General features: G+C 37.9%; 1 protein-coding gene across 47 annotated transcripts in view; it reads right to left on the reverse strand.

Annotated features, from left to right (window-relative positions):
* Map4k4 (mitogen-activated protein kinase kinase kinase kinase 4) overlaps nucleotides 1–21,214 on the reverse strand; it is a 173,626-nt gene that overhangs the window by 3,206 nt on the left and 149,206 nt on the right. For 27 of the 47 annotated variants that reach the window (XM_047522406.1, XM_047522405.1, XM_047522411.1 and 24 more), the window contains 8 exons: nucleotides 21,017–21,192; nucleotides 20,433–20,553; nucleotides 19,238–19,429; nucleotides 17,148–17,265; nucleotides 16,654–16,824; nucleotides 10,795–10,938; nucleotides 5,704–5,838; nucleotides 1,759–1,859 (listed from right to left, as the gene is read on the reverse strand). In XM_047522406.1, coding sequence (XP_047378362.1) covers nucleotides 1,759–1,859; nucleotides 5,704–5,838; nucleotides 10,795–10,938; nucleotides 16,654–16,824; nucleotides 17,148–17,265; nucleotides 19,238–19,429; nucleotides 20,433–20,553; nucleotides 21,017–21,192 — 1,158 coding nt within the window. The remainder of the gene's footprint in view (nucleotides 1–1,758; nucleotides 1,860–5,703; nucleotides 5,839–10,794; nucleotides 10,939–16,653; nucleotides 16,825–17,147; nucleotides 17,266–19,237; nucleotides 19,430–20,432; nucleotides 20,554–21,016; nucleotides 21,193–21,214) is intronic. The other 20 variants (XM_047522418.1, XM_047522432.1, XM_047522454.1 and 17 more) reach the window with 1 other exon arrangement.

The following is a 21,214-nucleotide window of genomic DNA, read 5'->3' on the forward strand; positions in this document are numbered from 1 at the left end:
TCTCCTACCTAGTCCAAGCATTCTGTACTGTCACTTTCTATCTTGTGATCTTGATAAGAAAAATATGTAAAGTCAAACAATAGGAGTTTCTGCAGTATAATTCAAATGCAGGTGGTAGAAAGAGAAGCTATAGGGAGTCATGTTAGGAATCTAAAAAACCCTGTCATCCTTGTCAATATGTGCACTATAAAGACTCCTGCTGAAATTTTCTGACTAAGACTGACATGGTGATGAAAGGCTATGATGTACTGAACAGCCTGGATTGTGGAGCATGGCTTCAGTTCTTCACTAATATCAGTACTACCAGTTTATAGGCTGGGATGAAGATGACATGGAACAGATTTAAACAAGATAATATTTAAAATAAAAATAAATATACATAAAATATAAATAAAATATATAAAATATAAAATAAATATATCTATTTGATATATATTCTATATATACATATATATACATATATATGTATAAAAGCAGCTAGTATAGTACCTGATATATAAAGGATATTAAGATTAGATCACAGAAGGCAATGGCATTTCATAATGAGTTACCTTCATTCAATAACACTAGAATTTTTATTTATTACACCAATATAATAGCCCCACTTATCCTGCCTTCACTGGGTAAACAAGCAACAAGCAATCAAATAATATAAAATTTCCAAGCAACTGAAATTTACCCTTCTAATAAAATATATCAAAACTATTTTAATATAATTATGGGGATGAAAATTTCTTAATTTCTTGATCTGCACTAAAATGGTCCAAGAGACTACTCTTAGGATTTGGTGTCTAATATTAGAAATGTTACTAATTTATGTCTACTTAATATCAGAACATAATCAATTTTAACAATTTCATATATCTGTATTTAGTATAAACTATTTTATAAAAGAAGTATTAAAAATACAAATAGAAAATGACTGCTAATATTGCATAGTTTAGTCCTAAAAAACTTTGAAGTCCACTAAAAATTTATTCACACCTGAGAAACCTAACCACCAGGGCTGGTGGTGTAGCTCAATGACAAAGCACTTGCCTAGCACGTGTGAGGCCCTGCATTAAAAAAAAAAAAAAAAAAAAATCTAACCACCAGTGGCAGATTTGTGATCAATTAAGTTACATGACTGCATGTGAACTCACAAGGGGAAATAGTCCCAATTTTAAAACATAGTGCTCATTCATTTACTTTCCTAAAACTGTTCTTGTAAAATGGCAAAAACATGCTATTTTAAACATCAGTTTGGATGTTTGATTCCATTTTTAAAAAGTAAATAAAATAGGACCATACTATACATATTTTTAACTTTTCCCCACTTAATGCATAATACACAGTACTTGGGTCATTGATAATTTTAATTAGTACTCTGGTGAATAGCTGTGCTTTAGAACTGCCTACTGTTGAAAGCTTTTTCTTTTTCTTTTTCTTTTTTTTTTTTTTGCATCAATGCATCTTGATTTTTATACACATCCAAGTCTTCAGGTGAAATTCAGTCTTTTAATGGAGGGTGGAAGAGGTGCTCTGTCTTTTCCCGTTACTATACTGACACATCAATTACCTGAGGGCTTAGAAAACAGTTGACTAAGCTCATTACGTTATGTTAGAAATGGCTTCTCTTACGACAAAGATACATACTCTATTAGTACACAGCTTTACAGTGCTAATTTTAACTGTTCAGATTTTTTCAAACTGATTCCCTGGCTCTTGGTTGCGGCTTGGATGGCTGGTGATACTTCTGAATGTACTTGCTATTATTACCTTAAAGGCCATGAACTTGTGATATGGCTTAGGTGCCCACGCATAGACTTCCACAGAATTCTTCAAAGCAATTACAAGAAATTTGATTCTTTCATATTTTACTGAAAAACAAATACAAAAAAACAAAGAGATTCACATATCAGTATCAACCCAGAACTCAAAATTCTACAAACATATAAATATGCATTCCACTGATTCATCCAAACCGGTACAGGGCAAATTCAGATAGACATCAAGCTACATACTTTCCTTTCCCAGATTCTTTAATGTATAATCCATGTTTTCCCATCTTTGTCTAAATGCTATACTGGATTCATTTCCAATACTTTGGATATGATTAGTGAATACTTTCACTAATGTTCATAGAAACCAAGTACTGTTTTACCAAGGACAATGCCAGGTATACCACCTTAAAGTCTTCAGGGGCTTAGCACTGCTTCATAAGGATAATGACAGTTAATCAGCCTAGAGGCTCCAGAATCACATAAAAAGAGGTCAAGTCTTCCATGCTGCTTTCCCCAAGTTCCACATGGGCTCTCACAGAATGAAGAACAAGAAGGTTATATCAAATACTCCTGAGTCTTGAATTTTATTAATAAAAGAATCTGTGCAAAAGATCAAGTATCACTTCAGATCATTTCCTCAACTACAGTGATAATTATATCTAAGATTCTACCTTAAGTTCTAGACCAGAAGAGAAGTAGTAAAATAAGTCTCTTTTCAACCAACAAAGAAAACCTGCAACCTTTCCACAGTTGCTTTGGTTCCTTCACAGGGGCCCGTGACTACACATGACTTATTACTCTGATGCAGATACATTGATGGCTGGCTTCTCTATAAGCTACTTAACATCAAACTACTATGTGATTTTTTGTGCATGAGGGAGTACTTGCTAACTTGATACCCTTCTTTGCTAAACTCCATATATGATCACTGAGTAAGGCATCAACATTAAGACAGAAAGGATTATAAGAGGTTGGCCAAACCACCACTGTTTAAAAGCATCTTCTGAAATGTTGGACGTGCTTTGTATCTGTACTACCACTGACAGATACTAGACACAAGTGTCTATTAGGCAATTAGAATGTAGTAGGGTAAGGTTAGAGGAATTAAATTTCAAGGTTAACTTAATTTTAATTAGTTTAAATAAACTTTAAAAAGACCCCTGGTTCCTTTTGTTTTTCTCTTTCCACATTTTTAATCGGTGTACTATGGTGATGGAATTTATTGTTACGTATTGGTACATGCACACAATATAATTTCACCAATATCACTCCCCAGAACTTCCCGTTCCCTCCCTTCATCTCACGTCCTTCATTCCCTTCCTCTACTAATTTCCCTTTGATTTTCATGAGCTCCCCACCTTATTTTCCTTTTTCCTCTTTTTTTTTTTATTTTGTAGGGGGGTGGGGTACCAGGGATAGAAGCCAAGGTGCTTAATCACTAAAACACATGCCTAGCTTTTTATTTTAAGTCATGGTTTTGCTAAGTTGCTCAGAGGTTTGCTAAGTTGCTGAGATTATCTTCAAACCTGCAATCCTCCTGCCTCAGCCTTCTGAGGTGCTGGGATCTCAAACCCACCTTCCTTTTTCCTCTCTAGCTTCCACATATGAGAGAGAACATTCAAGCCTTGGCCTTCTGATATTGGTTTATTTTGCTTACCATAATGGTCTCTAGACCCATCCATTTTCCTTCAAATAAAATAATTTCATGTTTCTTTATGGCTGAATAAAACTCCATTATGTCTATATACCACATTTTCTTTATCCATTCATCAGCTGATGGACACTTGGGCTGGTTCCATAGTTTGGCTATTATGAATTGTGCTGCTATAAACATAAATACGCACATATCACTGTAGTACGATGGCTTTAATTTCCAAGATGAATATTCAGAGTGGTGTAGCTAGGTCATATGGTGAGTTCATGACTGGTTTTTTGAGGAGCCTCCATACCAATTTCTGTAGTGGTTCTACTAACTTAAAGACCTACCAACAGTGTAAGTGTCTCCCCAGCATTTATTATTGTTTGTATTCTTGATGACTGCCATTTTGACTAGTGTGAGATGAAATCTTAGTGTAGTTTTGATTTGCTTTTCCCTGATTACTAATGATGTTGGACATTTTCTTATTATTTGTTGCCATCTGTATTTTTTCTTTTGAGAAATATCTGCTTAATTCGTGTCACCCATTTATTAATTGGGTTATTTGTTTTTTTGTGAAGTTTTCTGAGTTCTTTATACATTCTAGATATTAATCCTGTCAGAAGAGTAGCTAGCAAAGATTTTCTCCCATTTTGTAGGTTCTTTCTCCACATTCCTGTTTCCTTTGCTGTGTAGAAGTTTTTAAATTTAATGCCATCCCATTTATAACTCTTGGCATTATTTCCTGAGTTTCAGCAGTCCTATTGAGAAAGTTGTCATCCGTGCCTAAAAACTGGAGTGTTGACCTTACATTTTCTTCTACCAGTTGCATAGTTTCTGGTCTAACTCCTAGGTCTTTAATCCACTTTGAGTTGATTTTTGTGCACAGTGAGAGGCCCAAGGGTCTAATTCATTCTTCTACATAGCCAGTTTTCCCAGCACCATTTGTTAAAGAGGCTGTCTTTTCTCCAAAGTATGTTTTTGGCACCTTTATTGAGGATCAAATGACTGTAGATGATTGGGCTTGTCTCTGTGTCTTCTATTCTGGCTATTTTTCTGGTTTTATGTCTATTTTTATGCCAGTACCATGCAGTTTGTTACTATAAAATAGACCCCTGTTCTTTTCAACTATATTCAAGTGAATGAATGGTGTTAGTCATACTTATCTACAGAAAATATGTGTGATTCATTCTATAAGAAGAACAGGCTTTAAGACTGTTTTGTTCTGATGAAAATCCCAGTATAATCTAACACTATTGCCTCTAGCTCCCCTGTAGGATAATCTATTCATGTTTAATTGAGCTGTTACGAGATGTTTACTAAATTTAGCCTTTAGTTACACTTCAACAAATAAAAGTACTTCATAAAGACACAGCACAGAAAACCCTACTCCTCAAATCTACACCAAAGAAATAAAACTATTTCAGTATCTCTGGAATCATTATTAACCAATGAGCTGGGTGTTTTAGACAGACTACAGAAACTTCACAATGTCAAGTATAAATATGCTGGGAACAAAGGAACTCACTATAGTATGCACCTTCATAAGTACAGATAACAGAAAACATGCAAGCAGAGATCAATGTTCAATGAATCCCTAATGTTAATCAGTCTTAGGTATATAGACCAACTTCTGTTTCAAATCCATTAGAATATATCATTTTTTCACATAAAATTTTGCCTTGGCTAAGGTTCATTATTTCTTCTTTTCATATGCAATAAAAAATTGATTTTAGTTTTATTCCTATGAGATTTCACTTCATAAAAATCAATGCATACCAAAGGACTAGGGAGTTGGGGGAAAATACAGTTGTCATGAAACATGGACTGGTCAACTAGCATTTGCTAGTTAAGAGCATGGCAGTATTGTGCAGTGCACTTAATTAAAAATGACAAGCCACAAGTCTATGGGTCACCCTCAAATGTTCTATTATTGATGTCAAGGACCCACAGTCCTCTAAATGAAGAATGAGTTGGCACCTAAGAAGGAACCCAAGTCAGCTGGCTTTCATTTGGCAAGGTTTCTTTAAAGAAATTACTCTGAATCACATCTAGGTGTGGAGGAGACTAAGGACAGAGCAAGCAGAGGGAACAAACTGTTATGTTTATAGGTACACATGACAGTAAGACATGTGTAAATAAGAATTCAAGATTAGAAGATGCCTTAAAAACGTAAAATCAGAAAGGAGCCAGATGTTTCAGAAGCAATTTATTATTACAAGTTTCAAATAGTACATGAATTGTAGACTTAATCCTAATCCATCTCTGAAAAAGCAAAACACTTAGGCCCCTGCTGGAACTTACCAACTTTATAATGTACACATCCTTCCAAATCACCCACGGTTGTCCACCCTTGCTTCTTTTCAACTTCTGGATCATTGTGAAGTATTTTATTTCTTAACCAGGACAAATAGTAGACACGTAACTTATCCTTTTTGCCTAGCAAAATAAATATAAACAGATATCATCACTAATAACAATAGCAATCAAAAGAAACTTCTATGAACAGCAAATATCACTTCCCCAAGGGAATTATTTTGTATGAAAGTGTTACCAGAGATTCAATTTAAAAGCTCTTCAGATGGGTTTTTGAACCTCCTACATAATTATCAATGGGTATAGGCATGGCTCAAAGAAAAGGTTTTTAAATAAAGAATTCACACATATAGATGAAATAGTTATCAATAAACTATTGGGAGAAATCCTAGTTCTTGGCTGGCAGCAGTGAACGTCTCAAGAATGTAAGGAAAACCTTACAGGCCTGACAGGAAAACCTGCGGGAAGGAGCATTCCACTTCAGCCATTTAGGAAAGTACATAACTCCCCCAAATTGACATTAGTGTTACCAAGGGAACCAAAGGGCAGGGTTTGAGAGACCTAAGAAAAGGATGTCAATTCAGATAGGACAAAGGTGTAACCATGGCAAATGATGATTGGTCAAGGTGTAACCATGGCAAATGATGATTGGTCAAGAGAACTATAAAAGTCTTATGTACTTTCCCAATAAACGAAGTTTGCAGGCTGCTCACCACATGCCTGCTTCCACCCAACTCCCGGAGTCTTGATTCCATGCCGCTTACCCCTTGACCAAGCGAGCCTGGCACAAGAAAAGCAACAATAAACCACTAGGAATATCGTGATATTGTGAAATACAAAGTGTCCCTGTTTCCTGGCGTACTCCTAAATCCTTGGAATCTTCAAACTGATAGCTATTTGTATGTTGATAACTGGCTAGAGGCTAGCAGCCTCTGGGTAACTTCAGAATGGAAGATGGCCACCAGGAGGACCAAGGTAGAATTAGAGGACCAAGGCAGGATTAGAGGTTGGGGCTTTTAGCCCCACCCCAACCATCCAGGGAGGGAAGAGTGGGTGAAGGTCAAGGTCATCTTCACTGGTCAATGATTTAGTCAATCATGCCTATGTAATGAAGGTTCCTTAAAAGCCCTAAATGGGGCTGGGAATATAGCTCAGTTGGTAGAGTGCTTGCCTTGCATGCATAAAGTCCTGGGTTCAAAACCTCAACAATAGCAAAATAAATAAATTTAAATAAATAAAACAAAGAAAACCAAAAAGGGCCCCAAGTTACAGAGCTCAGAAGAACTTCCAAACAGTAGAACACACTGGAGGTGTGTTAAAAAAAAAAAATACAAGAAAGGAGCCACATGTTTCAGAAAAAAGTACACAGAAGTCTTGTGATCTTTCTCCTTTACTCATACTATGCATCTCTGCACCTGTATCCTTTATCTTTTATAATAAAATAGTAAACATCTTTCTCTGAGTTCTGTCTGTCACCCCAGAACATCAATCAAACCAAGGAGGGTGTTGCAGTAACTCCAATTTATAACAAGTTCCTGAGGCCTGGATTTGTGACTGGTATCTAAAGGAGGTAGAGGGTATAAGGTCTTACAGAACTGAGCCTTCAGCCTGTGCGATCTGATGCCACCTCCAATAGATAGTTTCAGAAACAAACTAAATTGGGGGACACTCAGATGATATGCCCTGCTACAGAATTAACAATTTGCTTGCTTCTCCCCACACCTGCACAATAACACAACCAGCAAAGCTCATAAAATGTTTTCACATGTATTACATCATCTGTCCCTCAAAACTCTCTGAAGTAGCTGTTATTTCCCATTTGACAGATGAGTGCAAGGATTAAATCAATCCTCCATGCAGCTGGGGGAAAATTCAAGCCCCTTAAATAACTGACAAAAGATTCCCTTCTAGATTATGTAATAAACTCGTATAAATCAAATAGAGATAACCATATAGAAAAACTATGTAAGAACTACAATAGGCACTCAAATACCTCACGAAGGTGCTTACTGTTAATAGTTGAATGCATATTAAAACCATGAAATACAATTTCACACACCTATTAGGTGTCTAGAATTAAAAAGTCAGACAAAGTATGGAGCAACTAGAACTTCATAAACTAATGTTGAGTTTGGCATGATCTATTAATATAAGATAATTCACACACTACCTACAATCCAGTACCTTCTCTCCTAATAAAAATGAATTTGTACGGGTCTCCCAATACATCAACAAACGTGTTCATAATAGCCCCACACAGGAAACAATATAAATGTTTCTATCAATAGCAGAATGAGTAAATAAACTGGCACAATCACACAGAGGGACAAAGAGAAAGCAACTATGGCTACAAGCAACAAAAACTGATGGTAAGCAAGAGCAGCCACACACTACCAACAGGCTAATGAGGAAAAAACACGAGCCAACACATCAAACAAAATCGACATTCACTCACTGGGAAAAAAACTCTTAGGAAAACAGGAGGGGAACTGCCTCAATTTGATAAAATACATCAAACTTAATGGTGAGAAACTAGATGCTTCCCCCATTAAGATTTAAAATATAGGAAGGATGTCACCCCTCACATCTCTTACTAAGAAAGCACCAAATGCAGAAAGTCAGGGGGAAAAAGGAAGTAAATAAGGATTGAGAAGGAAGAAATAAAATTACTACATTTGTTTACAGAGGATATGATTACCTAGGTAAAAAATACCAAAGAATCAGCAAAAATCAAAACAAAACAAAAAACATACAAACAAAAAATTCCTGATACTGTCAAGCAATTATAGTGAGGCTGCAGGATACAAGCATATTACACAAAAATCAATTACTTCCCTATATAAACCAGCAATAAATAAGTAGAATTTAAAATTAAAAACACCATTTACATTATCACAAAAATGAAACAGGTGTAAAACTAACAAAATTTTTGAGACTAATTTGAAGAAAAAAATAAAATTCTAATGAAAAGATTCAAAGAATCAAATAAATGGAGAGATATTCCATGTTTATGGATAGGAGACTCAACACTCAAGCAGTCAATTCTTGCTACCTTGATCCATATAGACTTAATGCAATTCTAATAAAAAAAAAAATCACAGCAAGTTATTCTGTGCATACAATAAACTGATTCCAAAGTTTACTTGGAGAGACAATACAGTCAACACAATATTTTTTTAAAAAGTTAAAAAGAGTAGACAATCCCTGACTTAAAGATTTACTGCACATCTACAGAAATTAAGACAAAGAGGTTGACAACAGAGATCACATGGAACAAAATGAAGAGCCCCAAAATAGACCCATACAAACACTGTGAACAAATCTTTGACAGAGGAATAAAGACAATTCAGTGAAGAAAGGACAGTCTTTAAAAAAAAAAAAAAAACTTGAATTTGGCAATTACTAGATAAAACAGCAAAATCACAATACATCAAAGAAAATATTGATAAGTTGGGCTTCATTAAAATTCAAAACATTTGCAAAGGACACTGCTAAGGAGAATGCACAGGTAACTACAGGCAGGGAGAAACATTTAAAAAACACTTATCTGATAAAAAGATTTCTATCCCCTGGGGAATGACATTGGCCAAAATCATGTTTTTACATCGTGTGCATGTACAATATGACAAATCCCACCACTATGTACAACTATAACGCACCACTAAAAGAACATGGGAAAAAATCCTTATATCCAAATTACTCTAAGAATTCTTAAAACTCAACAACAGAAAAACAAGCATCCCAGTTACAAAATGGCCTAAAGAAGTTCGACACTGTATATATTATTAGGAAAGCACAAATTAAAATGAGGTAACACTACACTATCCTATCCACATGGCTAAAATCTAAAACACTGACAATGCTGAATTCTGATGGGAATGTGGAGCAAAAGAAACTCTCATTCATTGCCTGTGGGAAACAAAAATGATGCAGTTGCTTTGGAAGGCAGCTTGGTAGTTTCTTACAAAGCTAAATATAGTCTTTCTGATTATTCCAGTTAGATGTACTCATATTTATAAAATATATAAGGTGAAAGCTAATGTCCATGCAAAAAGTTGAGCTTTATTCGTAAGTGCCAAAGCCTGGACACAACCAAGATGTCTTTTAATAAGTGAATGGATATCTAAATAAGGGATATCCAAAATAAGGAATATCCTTAATAAGTGAATGCATATTCAAATAATGGAATATTATTTAGCAATATAAAAAGAAGGAAATATCAAGTTATAAAAAGGGAAGACCTTAAATGAGTACTGCCAAGGGAAGGAAACCAGTTCATAAGGCAACATACTACATGTCATCATATAAAGCTACATGCTACATGATTATAATTACATGACTTTCTAGAAAAGGAAAAGCCACGGTAACAGATCAGATGTGGCCAAGGCCTCAAGAGGAAGGACGAATGAGGGTTTTAGGGCACTTAAACTAGTCTAAATGATACAATAATATCAGACACATGTTGTTATGGTTGGGATATGAGGTGTTCCCCCCCAAATTCATGTGTTAGGTAATTTTAGAATGTGCAGAGATAAAATGATTATATCATGATAGCTATAACCTGACTGGTAGATTAATTAATTACATGGATTCATAACTTGAATGGACTACTGGGTGGTAACTACAGGCAGGTAGCAGGTAGGGCATGGCTGACCATGGACTAAGAAGCTCTGAAACCCTGGGCTTGAAACAAAAAGTTCCTCCTCTAAGTTATTCTTGTCGGGTGTTTTGGTCACAGAAATGAAAAGCTAGCACACGTGTCATCATATATTTGTCAAAACCAATAAAATATACCATACAAAATGTGTATCCTAATATAAACTATATGTTTAGTTAATACTAATGACTTATTATTACATATTAATGTGTACAAATGTACCACACTAATATGTTGATAATAGGGGAAACTAGATGTGTCAAAGCTGTGTACATCTTCCTCTCACGTTATGGTAAATCCACAATGTAGTTGCATCCCTTTTAGTCAGTATATCAGGAAATGTGACAACTAAAATTTAGCATGTAACATTAAGATATTTGTAAACAGTGCCTTAGATTCTGCTTTATTAAAAGAACACTTACCAGATATTGTCACCAAGACATTTAAGCCCTCAAGTACATCCATTTGTTGAAACCGTCTTCGGTTGATCAGAGGATATACCTTCCCTTGGCCACTTCTGTCCAGCAGCATCAGGCCACTCTCTGTGCCCACAAGCAAATTCACTCCTGTTTCATGGACACAGAAAAGCCTACATTTTAAACTGTGCTTAGCAAAGAGTTGGATTGTAAGGAGAGGGTAATATTACCTACTTGGAAAATAGGACAACTTCCTTAATTCACCAAGAAAAAGAAATGCTTAGAATAGGTTAAAGCAACCAAACTTCCAACCCTGTATAGGAGTAATAGCAACACACTTGTAAGAAAAAATAAAGGGGGAAGAGTGAGGAAGTCTCACTCCCTAATTTCCTTCATAGCTCATCCACTTCCAGTTCTTCAGTTCCTTCAAAATGTTGGGAGCTCACTATCTCTGTGGCTTTAAAGATCTAATTCTAACTGGCCGCATGAAACACTTAAACAGACCTTCACCTCATAGCATAGTCTCTTCATGTTTCCTTTATCTTCACTGGCAAACAACTGGGGTGAGTTTTATATTAGACACAGGTTCCCTCAATTCCTTATTAGTTTATGAGTTTGCTTCTATGCTCAGTTTAAGCTTTTCTTAAGACCTGTCTCCACCTGATTCAAGAAACCACTGCACCCAGTTCTCTTGTTCCTCCATTTTTTAAAGAACATTAAAATATTGGGACCTTTTCTTGTGACCCGTTCTAACTCTCTGACCATGTACTGCCCTGGTTTTCCTACTCTTGTGCAGCAGTGGGACATCCCCTTCGATTTGATAAACCTGCTCTGTTGGCTATCAATGATAACATACATCCCTACCTGTGCTTCAGCAGTATCTGAACCAGTAACTCCTATTCCACACTGTACCTCCTTGCTTTATGTGCCTGCTTTTCCACCTGACACAGATTTCCACTGAAACCAGCTTCCCCATTTGGCAAAACCAGCTAAATTAGCCACCAAATCCTGGTACAGCCTCCTCTGCTGTCCCTTCCTTTCCCTATCTTTTGCTCTCGTTCCAGTGCAGGCTTTGGCAACCTTGTAATTGTTGGACAGAAACCTTAATTCAGACTATTAAGACAGCCTCTCTCTACTTTCTCTTGACTACATATTAAAATCAATCCTCAACTTCCTAAAATATCCACTGAGGTCGTACTTTTAAAACCTGCACAGTCGATAAAGAACTTTCAAATGTCTTAAGTCTGGCATTCAATACTTCTTGTCCTTGAACCAGCATAGTTCTCTCTCTTTATCATTCTCTTATTTTCAAAAATGTTCCCGCTTCCTTGTTAGAATGTTCATTGTAAACTTGAAACACACAGCACAGATTATCTTACACTCTGAGGGAACTGGGAAAACTGATTCCCTTTGCTGGATAATAAACTCATTGAGAAAAGGAATAAAGTGTGCTTTTGTAAAGTAATTGCTCAGTCAACACTATCAGGTATATGGAATGGCAGGAAAGAGTATCATGGCATGTACACAAACCCCTGTTGTCAGAGAACATGAAATGAATAATTGGGACAACAATGACGAAACAGCTTCCCAGAGCTCTCTCTCAGCTCTGTGCTTGCGCCATATCAGGTAGGTATTACGCCTACACTTGGGGGATAGTAATCTACCCAAGAATCCTTTGAGAAAACTGGAAACACCTTTAGAGTCCTGGGGAAAGATGGGAGCCTACAATTTACATTCACAGTAACCATCACTGTTATCTAAATTCAAACGATAATGGCAGTGACTGACAATGCCAAGCACACAAGAATAACAGGAATAAGCCAAAGCGCTGTGGAATACCACCACCCCAGGAGTCCTCAGATGATATGGAAAAAAAAAAAAAAAAGTCCTTATGAGTTCCAGGGATATTTATAGTTCCTGATAACTGTATGACCTGATTTAAGTCCCCAAATGAAAATCTGTTCAGCATACAATGTATGCCTCCATCCTGCCCTGTGGAAATAGCGCACAACTAAAAGAGCGTTGTACACACACAACTCCACCCCTCCACAGGTGCTTTCTACCCAGTGTAATCTTTTAACACACTTTTTAAAGCCTGGCAGAGCATAAAATAGCTTCGAAATATTTAAAAGAAACCTCAGAAATCTGGGGGGAAAGGGAAGACTAGGATCCAGAGCAAATCTTAAAATAAAAGTGAACAACATCCCCCCCACCCCAAAGATCATATGGACAGCATACAGGAAAAGGCTTATAAATGCACCTGGTTTCTTCTATCATCTATAATCTTAATTACAGAATGTACCATCTAGACCAGCCTTGTCCAAAAGAACTTTCTATTGTGATGTAAATGCTCTTTATCTACAATTTCCCTTGACAATGGTCACATGTGGCTACTAAGTAAGTACATAATGTGGCTCATGTAACTGAGAAACGGGTATTTCACTTTAACTCATTTAAACAGGTGCTCCCATAATGGATAGTGTGACTATGGATGATACCGATATTATATAACCCCGTGGCATTAAATTAAGAGTTTATGGGCTTACGACATTTTAAATTACAGAAAACCATTATGTTTTCATAAGCAAGAAGTTCTTGTTTAATAGAAATAACATAAATAAAGTGACTTAATAGAAAAAAATTGCTGTTCAATTTAAAAACAAATGTCAATATAATAGAAATTAATATTTACTACATGAAGTATATTTCACTTATTTTCATATTTTATTTCTGAGTTTGGCCATGGTGCCCTGACTTATTAAATAAGACAGAATTTATTTACACATTATTCCTTCTACATGGCTAGGTAAGCAATTCTAAACAGTTTTAAAGTTTTCTGCACAAAAGACAAACATTTACTGATAGAGCTGCTGCCAACAGGGCCCATTCCAAAGGCTCAATTTTATAAGACATGTAGATATTTTTCTGACCAATATCAAGTAGTTTAAAAGAAAAACAAAAACACCTCTGTCAAGAATCTGGTAATTACTACCCAAAATATGGATCTTATCAAGAGATATATTATTTGTGGTTTTCAAAAATAAGTAGCACATACATAGAAATCACAAGGTTTTACAGTGAGAGAGAAAAAAGGAATAACAGATAAAACTAGAAAAAAACTTTACATCCATAAAAACTGCTGATATCTTGGTTCTTGTATCCTTGCCTTCTAATTCACCATTGTATTATGGTCAGTCAATGAAAAGTAGCAACCTTATCTCGAAAATTGAAGACCTTAAGAAAAAATCTGAACTGCATGATCTAATAATTTTTAATAAAAACAAGTTTTTAACTTCCAAGTTTTAGATATAAATAAATCTTTTAATGCTAATGTTAGGGCTCCTTCCTATAATCATTCTAATAGTTCACACAGTACTAAGGATTTCAACTGTGTTCACAGGAATCCTGTGTAGGTGGACTGGAGAAATGGCCAACAGTTCTTTCTACATCACATGATATAAAATTTCATTTATGTTCTGGGATAAATTATGTTATAGGCAAAGCATTATAGTAAGTGCAGACAATTCATTATGAACACAAGAATAAAAAATGATAATGTTCAAAATGATTTGCTACAAGAAACCCAGCTTCAAACAGGGAAAAATAACTACATCTATAGACCTAAATGCTCAGGATGATCACTTGAGCCCAGGAGATGACAGTCAGCTTGAGCAACACAGTGAGGTCATATCCCAAGTACTTTTTAAAATGTATATGTATATATGTGTGTGTATATATGTATATAAATATATGTGTGTGGGTCTATATATGTATATATGAATGCACAATTAAATATACATTTATATTAGAAATATGAAGCAATTTACAAGTCATTCATCTAAAGATGATTACAGAAGAATGTTTGTTGCTAGCATTAAGGAAATGGAAAAAACTAATGTGTGTGCATTTTACCATTTGAAACCACCTATAATATATTCTGAACTTTCTCTTATAAGGCTACAGCACCCATAGCACGTTTTAACTTTTCTGAGTCTAAATCTTTCAGTGGTTGCTTTTTAACTGAGGAGGTAACTTATGATCACTATCACAGCAGTTTTAAAAACCCATCCCTGATGTGCACCCATCCCAAAAGCATCTCAATACACTGATATACACAAATGTATTTCAATGTTAATTCATCTCCCTATCTGTTAACATGATGATAAATGGGAAGTTTCACTTCATTTAAAAAAAAAAAAAAAGTCTTGAGATACCATCCAATTTTCTTAGAAGTACTGGAGGAGTTAATTAGGAAAAGACAGATTTTAGAAACTTTAGAAGTCTTTTTTTAACAAATAAAAAAATCAGTTGATGGTACACAGAAAGGGGCTGAGCGCTTTCTAGGGCACTAGTGGAACATAAAGGAAGAATAAGATTGTTCCCAAACATGACTACTCTGTATAAAAATAATGTGGCCCGCTAAACATGGATTACTACTTTCAAAAGAAATGATATACTTCCCACCATCACTATACTGAATATAGGTAAAGCTAACAGTTTTTGAGGACACAAATGCTCCCAATGAAATCCTTTAATATGAAAGAAAATGATGAAACTTCCCCCTCCCTGAAATGGTGGCAACTGACATCAAGGGACAAGCATGTGCTAGTGATGATGTTGTACCAGCTGCTTCCAGGATGCCTATAACCCCCACAGAGTTCCTCTTACCTTTACCTAGGTGATTAATAAAGAAAATACCTAAATGATTATTAGGGGTTTCAAAATACTTTTCCAGTAGTGATAAGGCCAGAAATTCAGATCTCAAGGTATAAATAATAAAGAAAATAGGCATACCTGCAATGGATATCAACAAATCTCCCAAATACCTTGGGTGAGGGGACAAGCAGGAGCTTATGAAAGGGGTGAGAAGTCAAGGAAAGGGTAAATAAAAAGAAGGTGTGTGAGGAGGAACGGTGAGATGGTAAATATCAAACCACAGGCCCTCTTCCTCAGCAAAATGAAGTAGGTGAGGCTTGAAAGATGAAAGTGGAAGACCTCACATTAGCCCCAACTGCTTTTCCTATGAAGCAGCAGGAAGGAGAGTGGCTCAGTATGCCAGAGTCCAGAGTGGGTGAGGAGAGGAGAGCCGATTCAGTTACCTTGGGAAAAGCTAAAAGTAGCTACTAACATTCAAGGAGCAAGAATGCTTATAGGATGGTGCTGTGGACCTCAAACCCTTGGATTTCAGGTCTTCTACCATCTATATGTACAAACACCAAAAGAGTAAGACCCTTTTCTGGGTAGAAGTAGACTCATTATTAAAAACAGTCAACTGAAGGGCTCAATGTGGTGAAGAGCAAAATTTAAGTATAGAACTGGGTGGCAGGGTAAGGACAAGTGCAGGACCAGGGCTGGCAGAAAGGCAAGTTTCAGAATCTGAAAAGGCAGATGTGCACATGTAGCCAACCACCCACAAATGCCCTCTCATAGTGTCTTTCATTCTGAGGATGCTACAAACACTGCAGGGATTCCACAGGCCATCTGGCTCAACAGTCCCTCCCACAGACTCTTGGCCAGCTGCAGACTGCTTTTAATGTCAATCCAAATCACAAAGACAAGACAAAAAGTTGAACTGAAACATTTAAAGGAAAGCAACTCAAAGAACTTTTTCATTCTTCATTGTAAACACGGACCAAAAGGTATCTCATCTTTTTACTGCTTTTTATACTGGTGTTCTAGTGTTTGCTGAGACAACCACAAGAGTGTACATACCCTCTGCCTATCAATGCACTCAGAAAAGGAGAGGAATCATAGAAGCTGCTTACCCTTTTAAAAAAAATCACCTATGAAAGGTAGTAATTCTCTAAAAGACCCAACCACTCTCCAGAATAAAGCAAGAGGGCAGAGTAACAGAAAGACACCTACCCCATAAGGCAGCACACAGAATCTCTGAGTTGAACCTCTTTTTGTATTTCCGAATCTCAGGGGTGTCGCTCTGTGGCCTAGTGTTGGTTGGGTTCACATTGACCACTGAGCCCTTCCGGGTAGGATCTTGCCTTATGGCTTCTGGTCTCATTCCATCACAGGAAAATCCCACTGAAACACAGTATTATTAAAATCATATTCTGTACACACACCCACATACGATGCCTTCCTTCCTCTCTCATTATACCTCAAGTAAATATTCATATGTCATAACTGATACTCTGTCAAGAAGAAAACATCTTGAAATGCATATGGAAAAAGTAAATGCCTATGCAGTTCCCTGTGAGTAAGGCAATGCAAGGTGGGATGGGAGGTTTCTGCACCCAAGGCCTGACCCTGTGCACAGCCCTCCTGCTGTGCCTGAGCCACCTGCAACATCAGCACCATGAACAAGTCCCATTTGCCAGCTCCTTTCATGCTTCTACTATACTTACCCACAGAAGTCACTGTTGTTCCACTAGATGGAGAAATCTGTAGTAATCTGGGGTCTATAAAAGGTGTAAAGGAGGAGGAAGATTTGTGTTTCTGGAGTGTGCTACTAGCGGACTGTGTCTGCAATGTAAATTTCAATTTCATTAATACAAATGACATTTTAAAAGTGAACAATAAAAAAAAAAAAAAACATTTAAATCCACTTTGGTACTGTACTATTTCCCAATCCAAACCCTATCCTTCCTGCATCATTCCTCAAAAACACTGCAGTGAGCCTCCATGTGGGCAGGGCACACCACTGAGCAGAAGTTTTCACCTGCAGCCACTGGGGGAGTCCCATCTTTTCCAGAGAGATATGCACCTAGGGAGCCATGCCACAAGCTATCAATAAAATCTACACTTCATGCTCCTAGCTGCGATTTCAATTCACTGACTTCCGAATTTAGACCTCTGCTTATTAAAGTCCAATTAATCTACACTGGAATACTGGCAAACCTTAATTTTGTTTTATTTATTTTAAATGGAGCCTCTTGCCAGAAAGCTACAGAAGCTTTGGCTGCCACCATTTTAGGTGCATCATCATTAAACCCACACCAAACAGGCTCATTAGTAAAAGATACAAATGACAAAATAAGGCATATCCTTTAGATATTTTAGGAGCACTAGTGTTTTGGTTAATAATGTAATTTAAGATCAAAAAACAAAAACAAAAACAAAAAAAACCCACAAAGGAAGTGAAACGATTGTTAAGTGGAAATGTAATGACAATTAAAAACAAAACAAACAGGAAAATAAACTTGCCAGTTTAGTGAGTTAAGGGTTATAGTAAAATACAGTAAAATGGTGCAAAGTGCAATATATAAGGAGGAATGCGAGTATAGGTGAGATACACATCTCAGGAGCAAAAAAGAACATGTCTGGTCAAGTGCTTTTGTGCTATATCATTTCACTCCCTCTATGGGCACCTAGAAGTCACCAAGTCTTACAGCCCAGGCTTTCCTGAGCTCCCCACTTGACACAGGTGGCACCTGAAAGCCTTTCCTCCTGCCCCATGAGTCAGTGGCCAACCCAGCTTGTGGCCAATCAGATGCCGAGCCTGCTGACTTGTGCCTCCTCCTCAGGGAGAGGATTTTTCTAATTCTTTCAAACAAAGAAACCAAAATAGGAGCAGCAGTCAGGCAAGGGTTTATATTAATGAGACTGGCTGAAGCTACGTGTTAGTTTAAACTTCCCTCAACTGTTAGGTAAATGCATTTAAACCTAATCTCCTGTGAAGTCAAATTACTTATTTACAGGGTGCTCAAGGTGCACTCTGTTGCTGCACTTGGGCATGATTCTGTTCAAAGAGCAAAGAATCCCCAGCTAGCACCCAGACCGAGTAGCACAGCCACACCACACACGGGATTTCCCAAACAAAATCTTAAATTAAAAGCACGCTCATCCTTTGTCCTTGCTTAACATCCTAATTTTCTATGTATCCCCCCAAAGCATTTGGCCTTTTATTATACTCTGAGTGACTGTGAATTTCAAGGAAAGAAAGTCTCTGAAATGGGTTGGTGAAAACAGGTAAGAATACCAACCAACAACCCCCCACCCCTCCCTGCAAAAAGAAAACAATCCAGACCTGTTTGAAGGAGATTCCTTTACAAGACAACCAGTTAGCTCAGGTAAGGCCAAGTATACTTAACCAATTTTTCCTATACTATATTTACTGGATAAAAGAATGAAAAGGGAAGTTTCCACAAATGACTATGAGAATTTCATGCCAAATACATAATGGATCTGAGGACACAGCAATCATTTTATTTAGATATAAAAGAAAATAAACTGAATAAAGAAAGCCATGCAACTATACTTATCTAGAGAAAGTAAATAGTGAACTGGCAAGTTTGGAGGGAAATCAATCTAGGGTTAAGGGGTTTGTATGCAGATCTGAAACATGTTACGTGGGGGTTGGGGAACAGGGTAGGTGACAGAAGAAAGCAGGGGGAGGGAAGGGAAGAGGGTGTTGGAAAGGTCTCCTTTGCAAACTAGCTCCTAGGCAGTGCTGGTCTAACCCCAGGAAAGCAGCCAGCTGTGGTGTGAGACATACCTCATTAGCAGTGAGCTTGTCCTGGGGTGTCTGTGGGGACATGGTGGGTGTCGGCTGGCTGGAGGATGGGGAGGAGGAGGTGGAGGAAGTGGAGGAGGAATGGCTTTGCTGTAAGAGATCTGGCAAGAGGTGAATGCGACCGGCAAAGCCATTGCTCTCATGATGGCTGGCACGCTTTTGGTCAACTGTACTCTGTAGAAAAAACAGGCACACTGGTCTCGCTCAAGAGCTGCTGACATTGCCTACGACCCTACTGATAACTGCTTTGGTTTTAGGTGCTGTGTGACTTTTCAAACTCTGTTAAATTACCAAGGGAAAACCAAGGAGATTAGCTTGACTTGCTCACGCTTCCTCACCAAATGCCTAAGCTGAGCCAACAGAATTCGAAGTGCCTCCCCTGGTTTCCGCACAGCGCTAGCAGTGAGTCTTCCATCTGCTCTGCCTGGGGCACTTGCTTCTTACCAGACCACTACCCCTTTTGTTCTCTGTAAATCTTTCTGTCTAAAGGTCTTGAGAGCACCCGGCAGATTCTCTGAATCCTGGTCTTTTCCATGTTTCTTCTACTTTCCATCCAACTGTATTGCTGTAGCATGAAACACACTCAGGCAAGTCCCAAAGGCTAGCAGGGTGCCCTGTCCTGTTTCAACAAGGAGCCTATCACTTGGATGAAGAAGGTCTAAGCTAAGAATGAACAGACAGTTGTACGACACAGCAATCCAAACTGAGCACATCTGGTGGCACACATTTAATTCTTCACCAAGTGGGAAAACTAATATTCTGGAGCACAGAAGCGAGACCTCCTGACCCTGTGTGCCCCAAGTCTCCATGGGGCTGGAACGAGGTTCGTCCCACCCACCTTGTCTACTCCTGCTCAAGGTCTGCAACCCTCACTCTTCAAGCCTGCAAAGAACTCCCTGTGACTCTTCTACTGCTCAGACACAGACTGTGATACTCAGCGTGGTGCTTGGATGAGGGCTGCCACAGGCATGCAGAGGAGCAGCAATGTGGGGTGGAAGACTACTGGCTACCTTTGTGGCATGCAGCACACACCTGCCTCCCTAGCCCCAGACACACTACCCTCAGGGTCTTGTTAACATGAAAACAGATGATGTAGAAACAGCATGAGTGAGTGAATGAGCAAGTGGGTTAATGACTACAGGAGAAGCTCAGCCTCTGACAAGGAGGACAATGGTACCTGGCGGACAATCAACGTGCCCTCCTTGGATGGGGTCATGGCCGGTTCACTTTCTACATCATCATGGACAATCATGGTTTTCACAGATTCTGTTTCACCATTGCTCAAATTCAGAGATGACCTATGGAGACAAAATCCAGAAGTGAAGGACTCTACTCCCACAAGTTGAAGATATCCTATTTAGAATTTTTACCTTCTCAAAGTCATCAGGTGAGATGAGGCTACAGTTTTAAAGTTTCCTCAAGTAAAGCAAAAGCTTACTTTTGTCCCTTCAATAAAAAATTTTCCTGTTGTGCGTTTTTTCTTGAGCAAAAACTTAGAATGGGTGCTTATGGTTAAGTGGTTATTAAACTGAAATTTCCCTTTTATCACATTTTTAAAGAAAAAAATAAAGCGCATGATGGGGTGTTGAGGAAGGCACTGACATGAACACATACAGAGAATAAGGGGGAAAGGGACGAAAAGCTGTTTGCTGCTAAATTCATGAAACTACATATTAATGTTCACAGACTCATGCAATAGGTTTGGAGAAAACCGTCTGGTAGCCAGTGGGAAGACCATCCTAAAATATACTAAGGACTGACGCTGCTCTGGTGTCCTCTGGTCCTGAGGTGGACTCGTCAGCCCCCTCCTGCTCCACGTCGTCATCCTCCTCATCTGTGGTCCCCGACTCCTCACTGGAGGAGGAGTAGTCCGTCACCTTGTGAGGTGGCCGCACGTCTTCCACTGCTCGCAGCTCTTTGGCCAATGCAGTCAGATCCTGATGCACAGGGCAGAAAGCA

This window comes from Sciurus carolinensis, chromosome 13 (genome assembly GCF_902686445.1).
Source record: "Sciurus carolinensis chromosome 13, mSciCar1.2, whole genome shotgun sequence".
Lineage (NCBI taxonomy): Eukaryota > Metazoa > Chordata > Mammalia > Rodentia > Sciuridae > Sciurus > Sciurus carolinensis.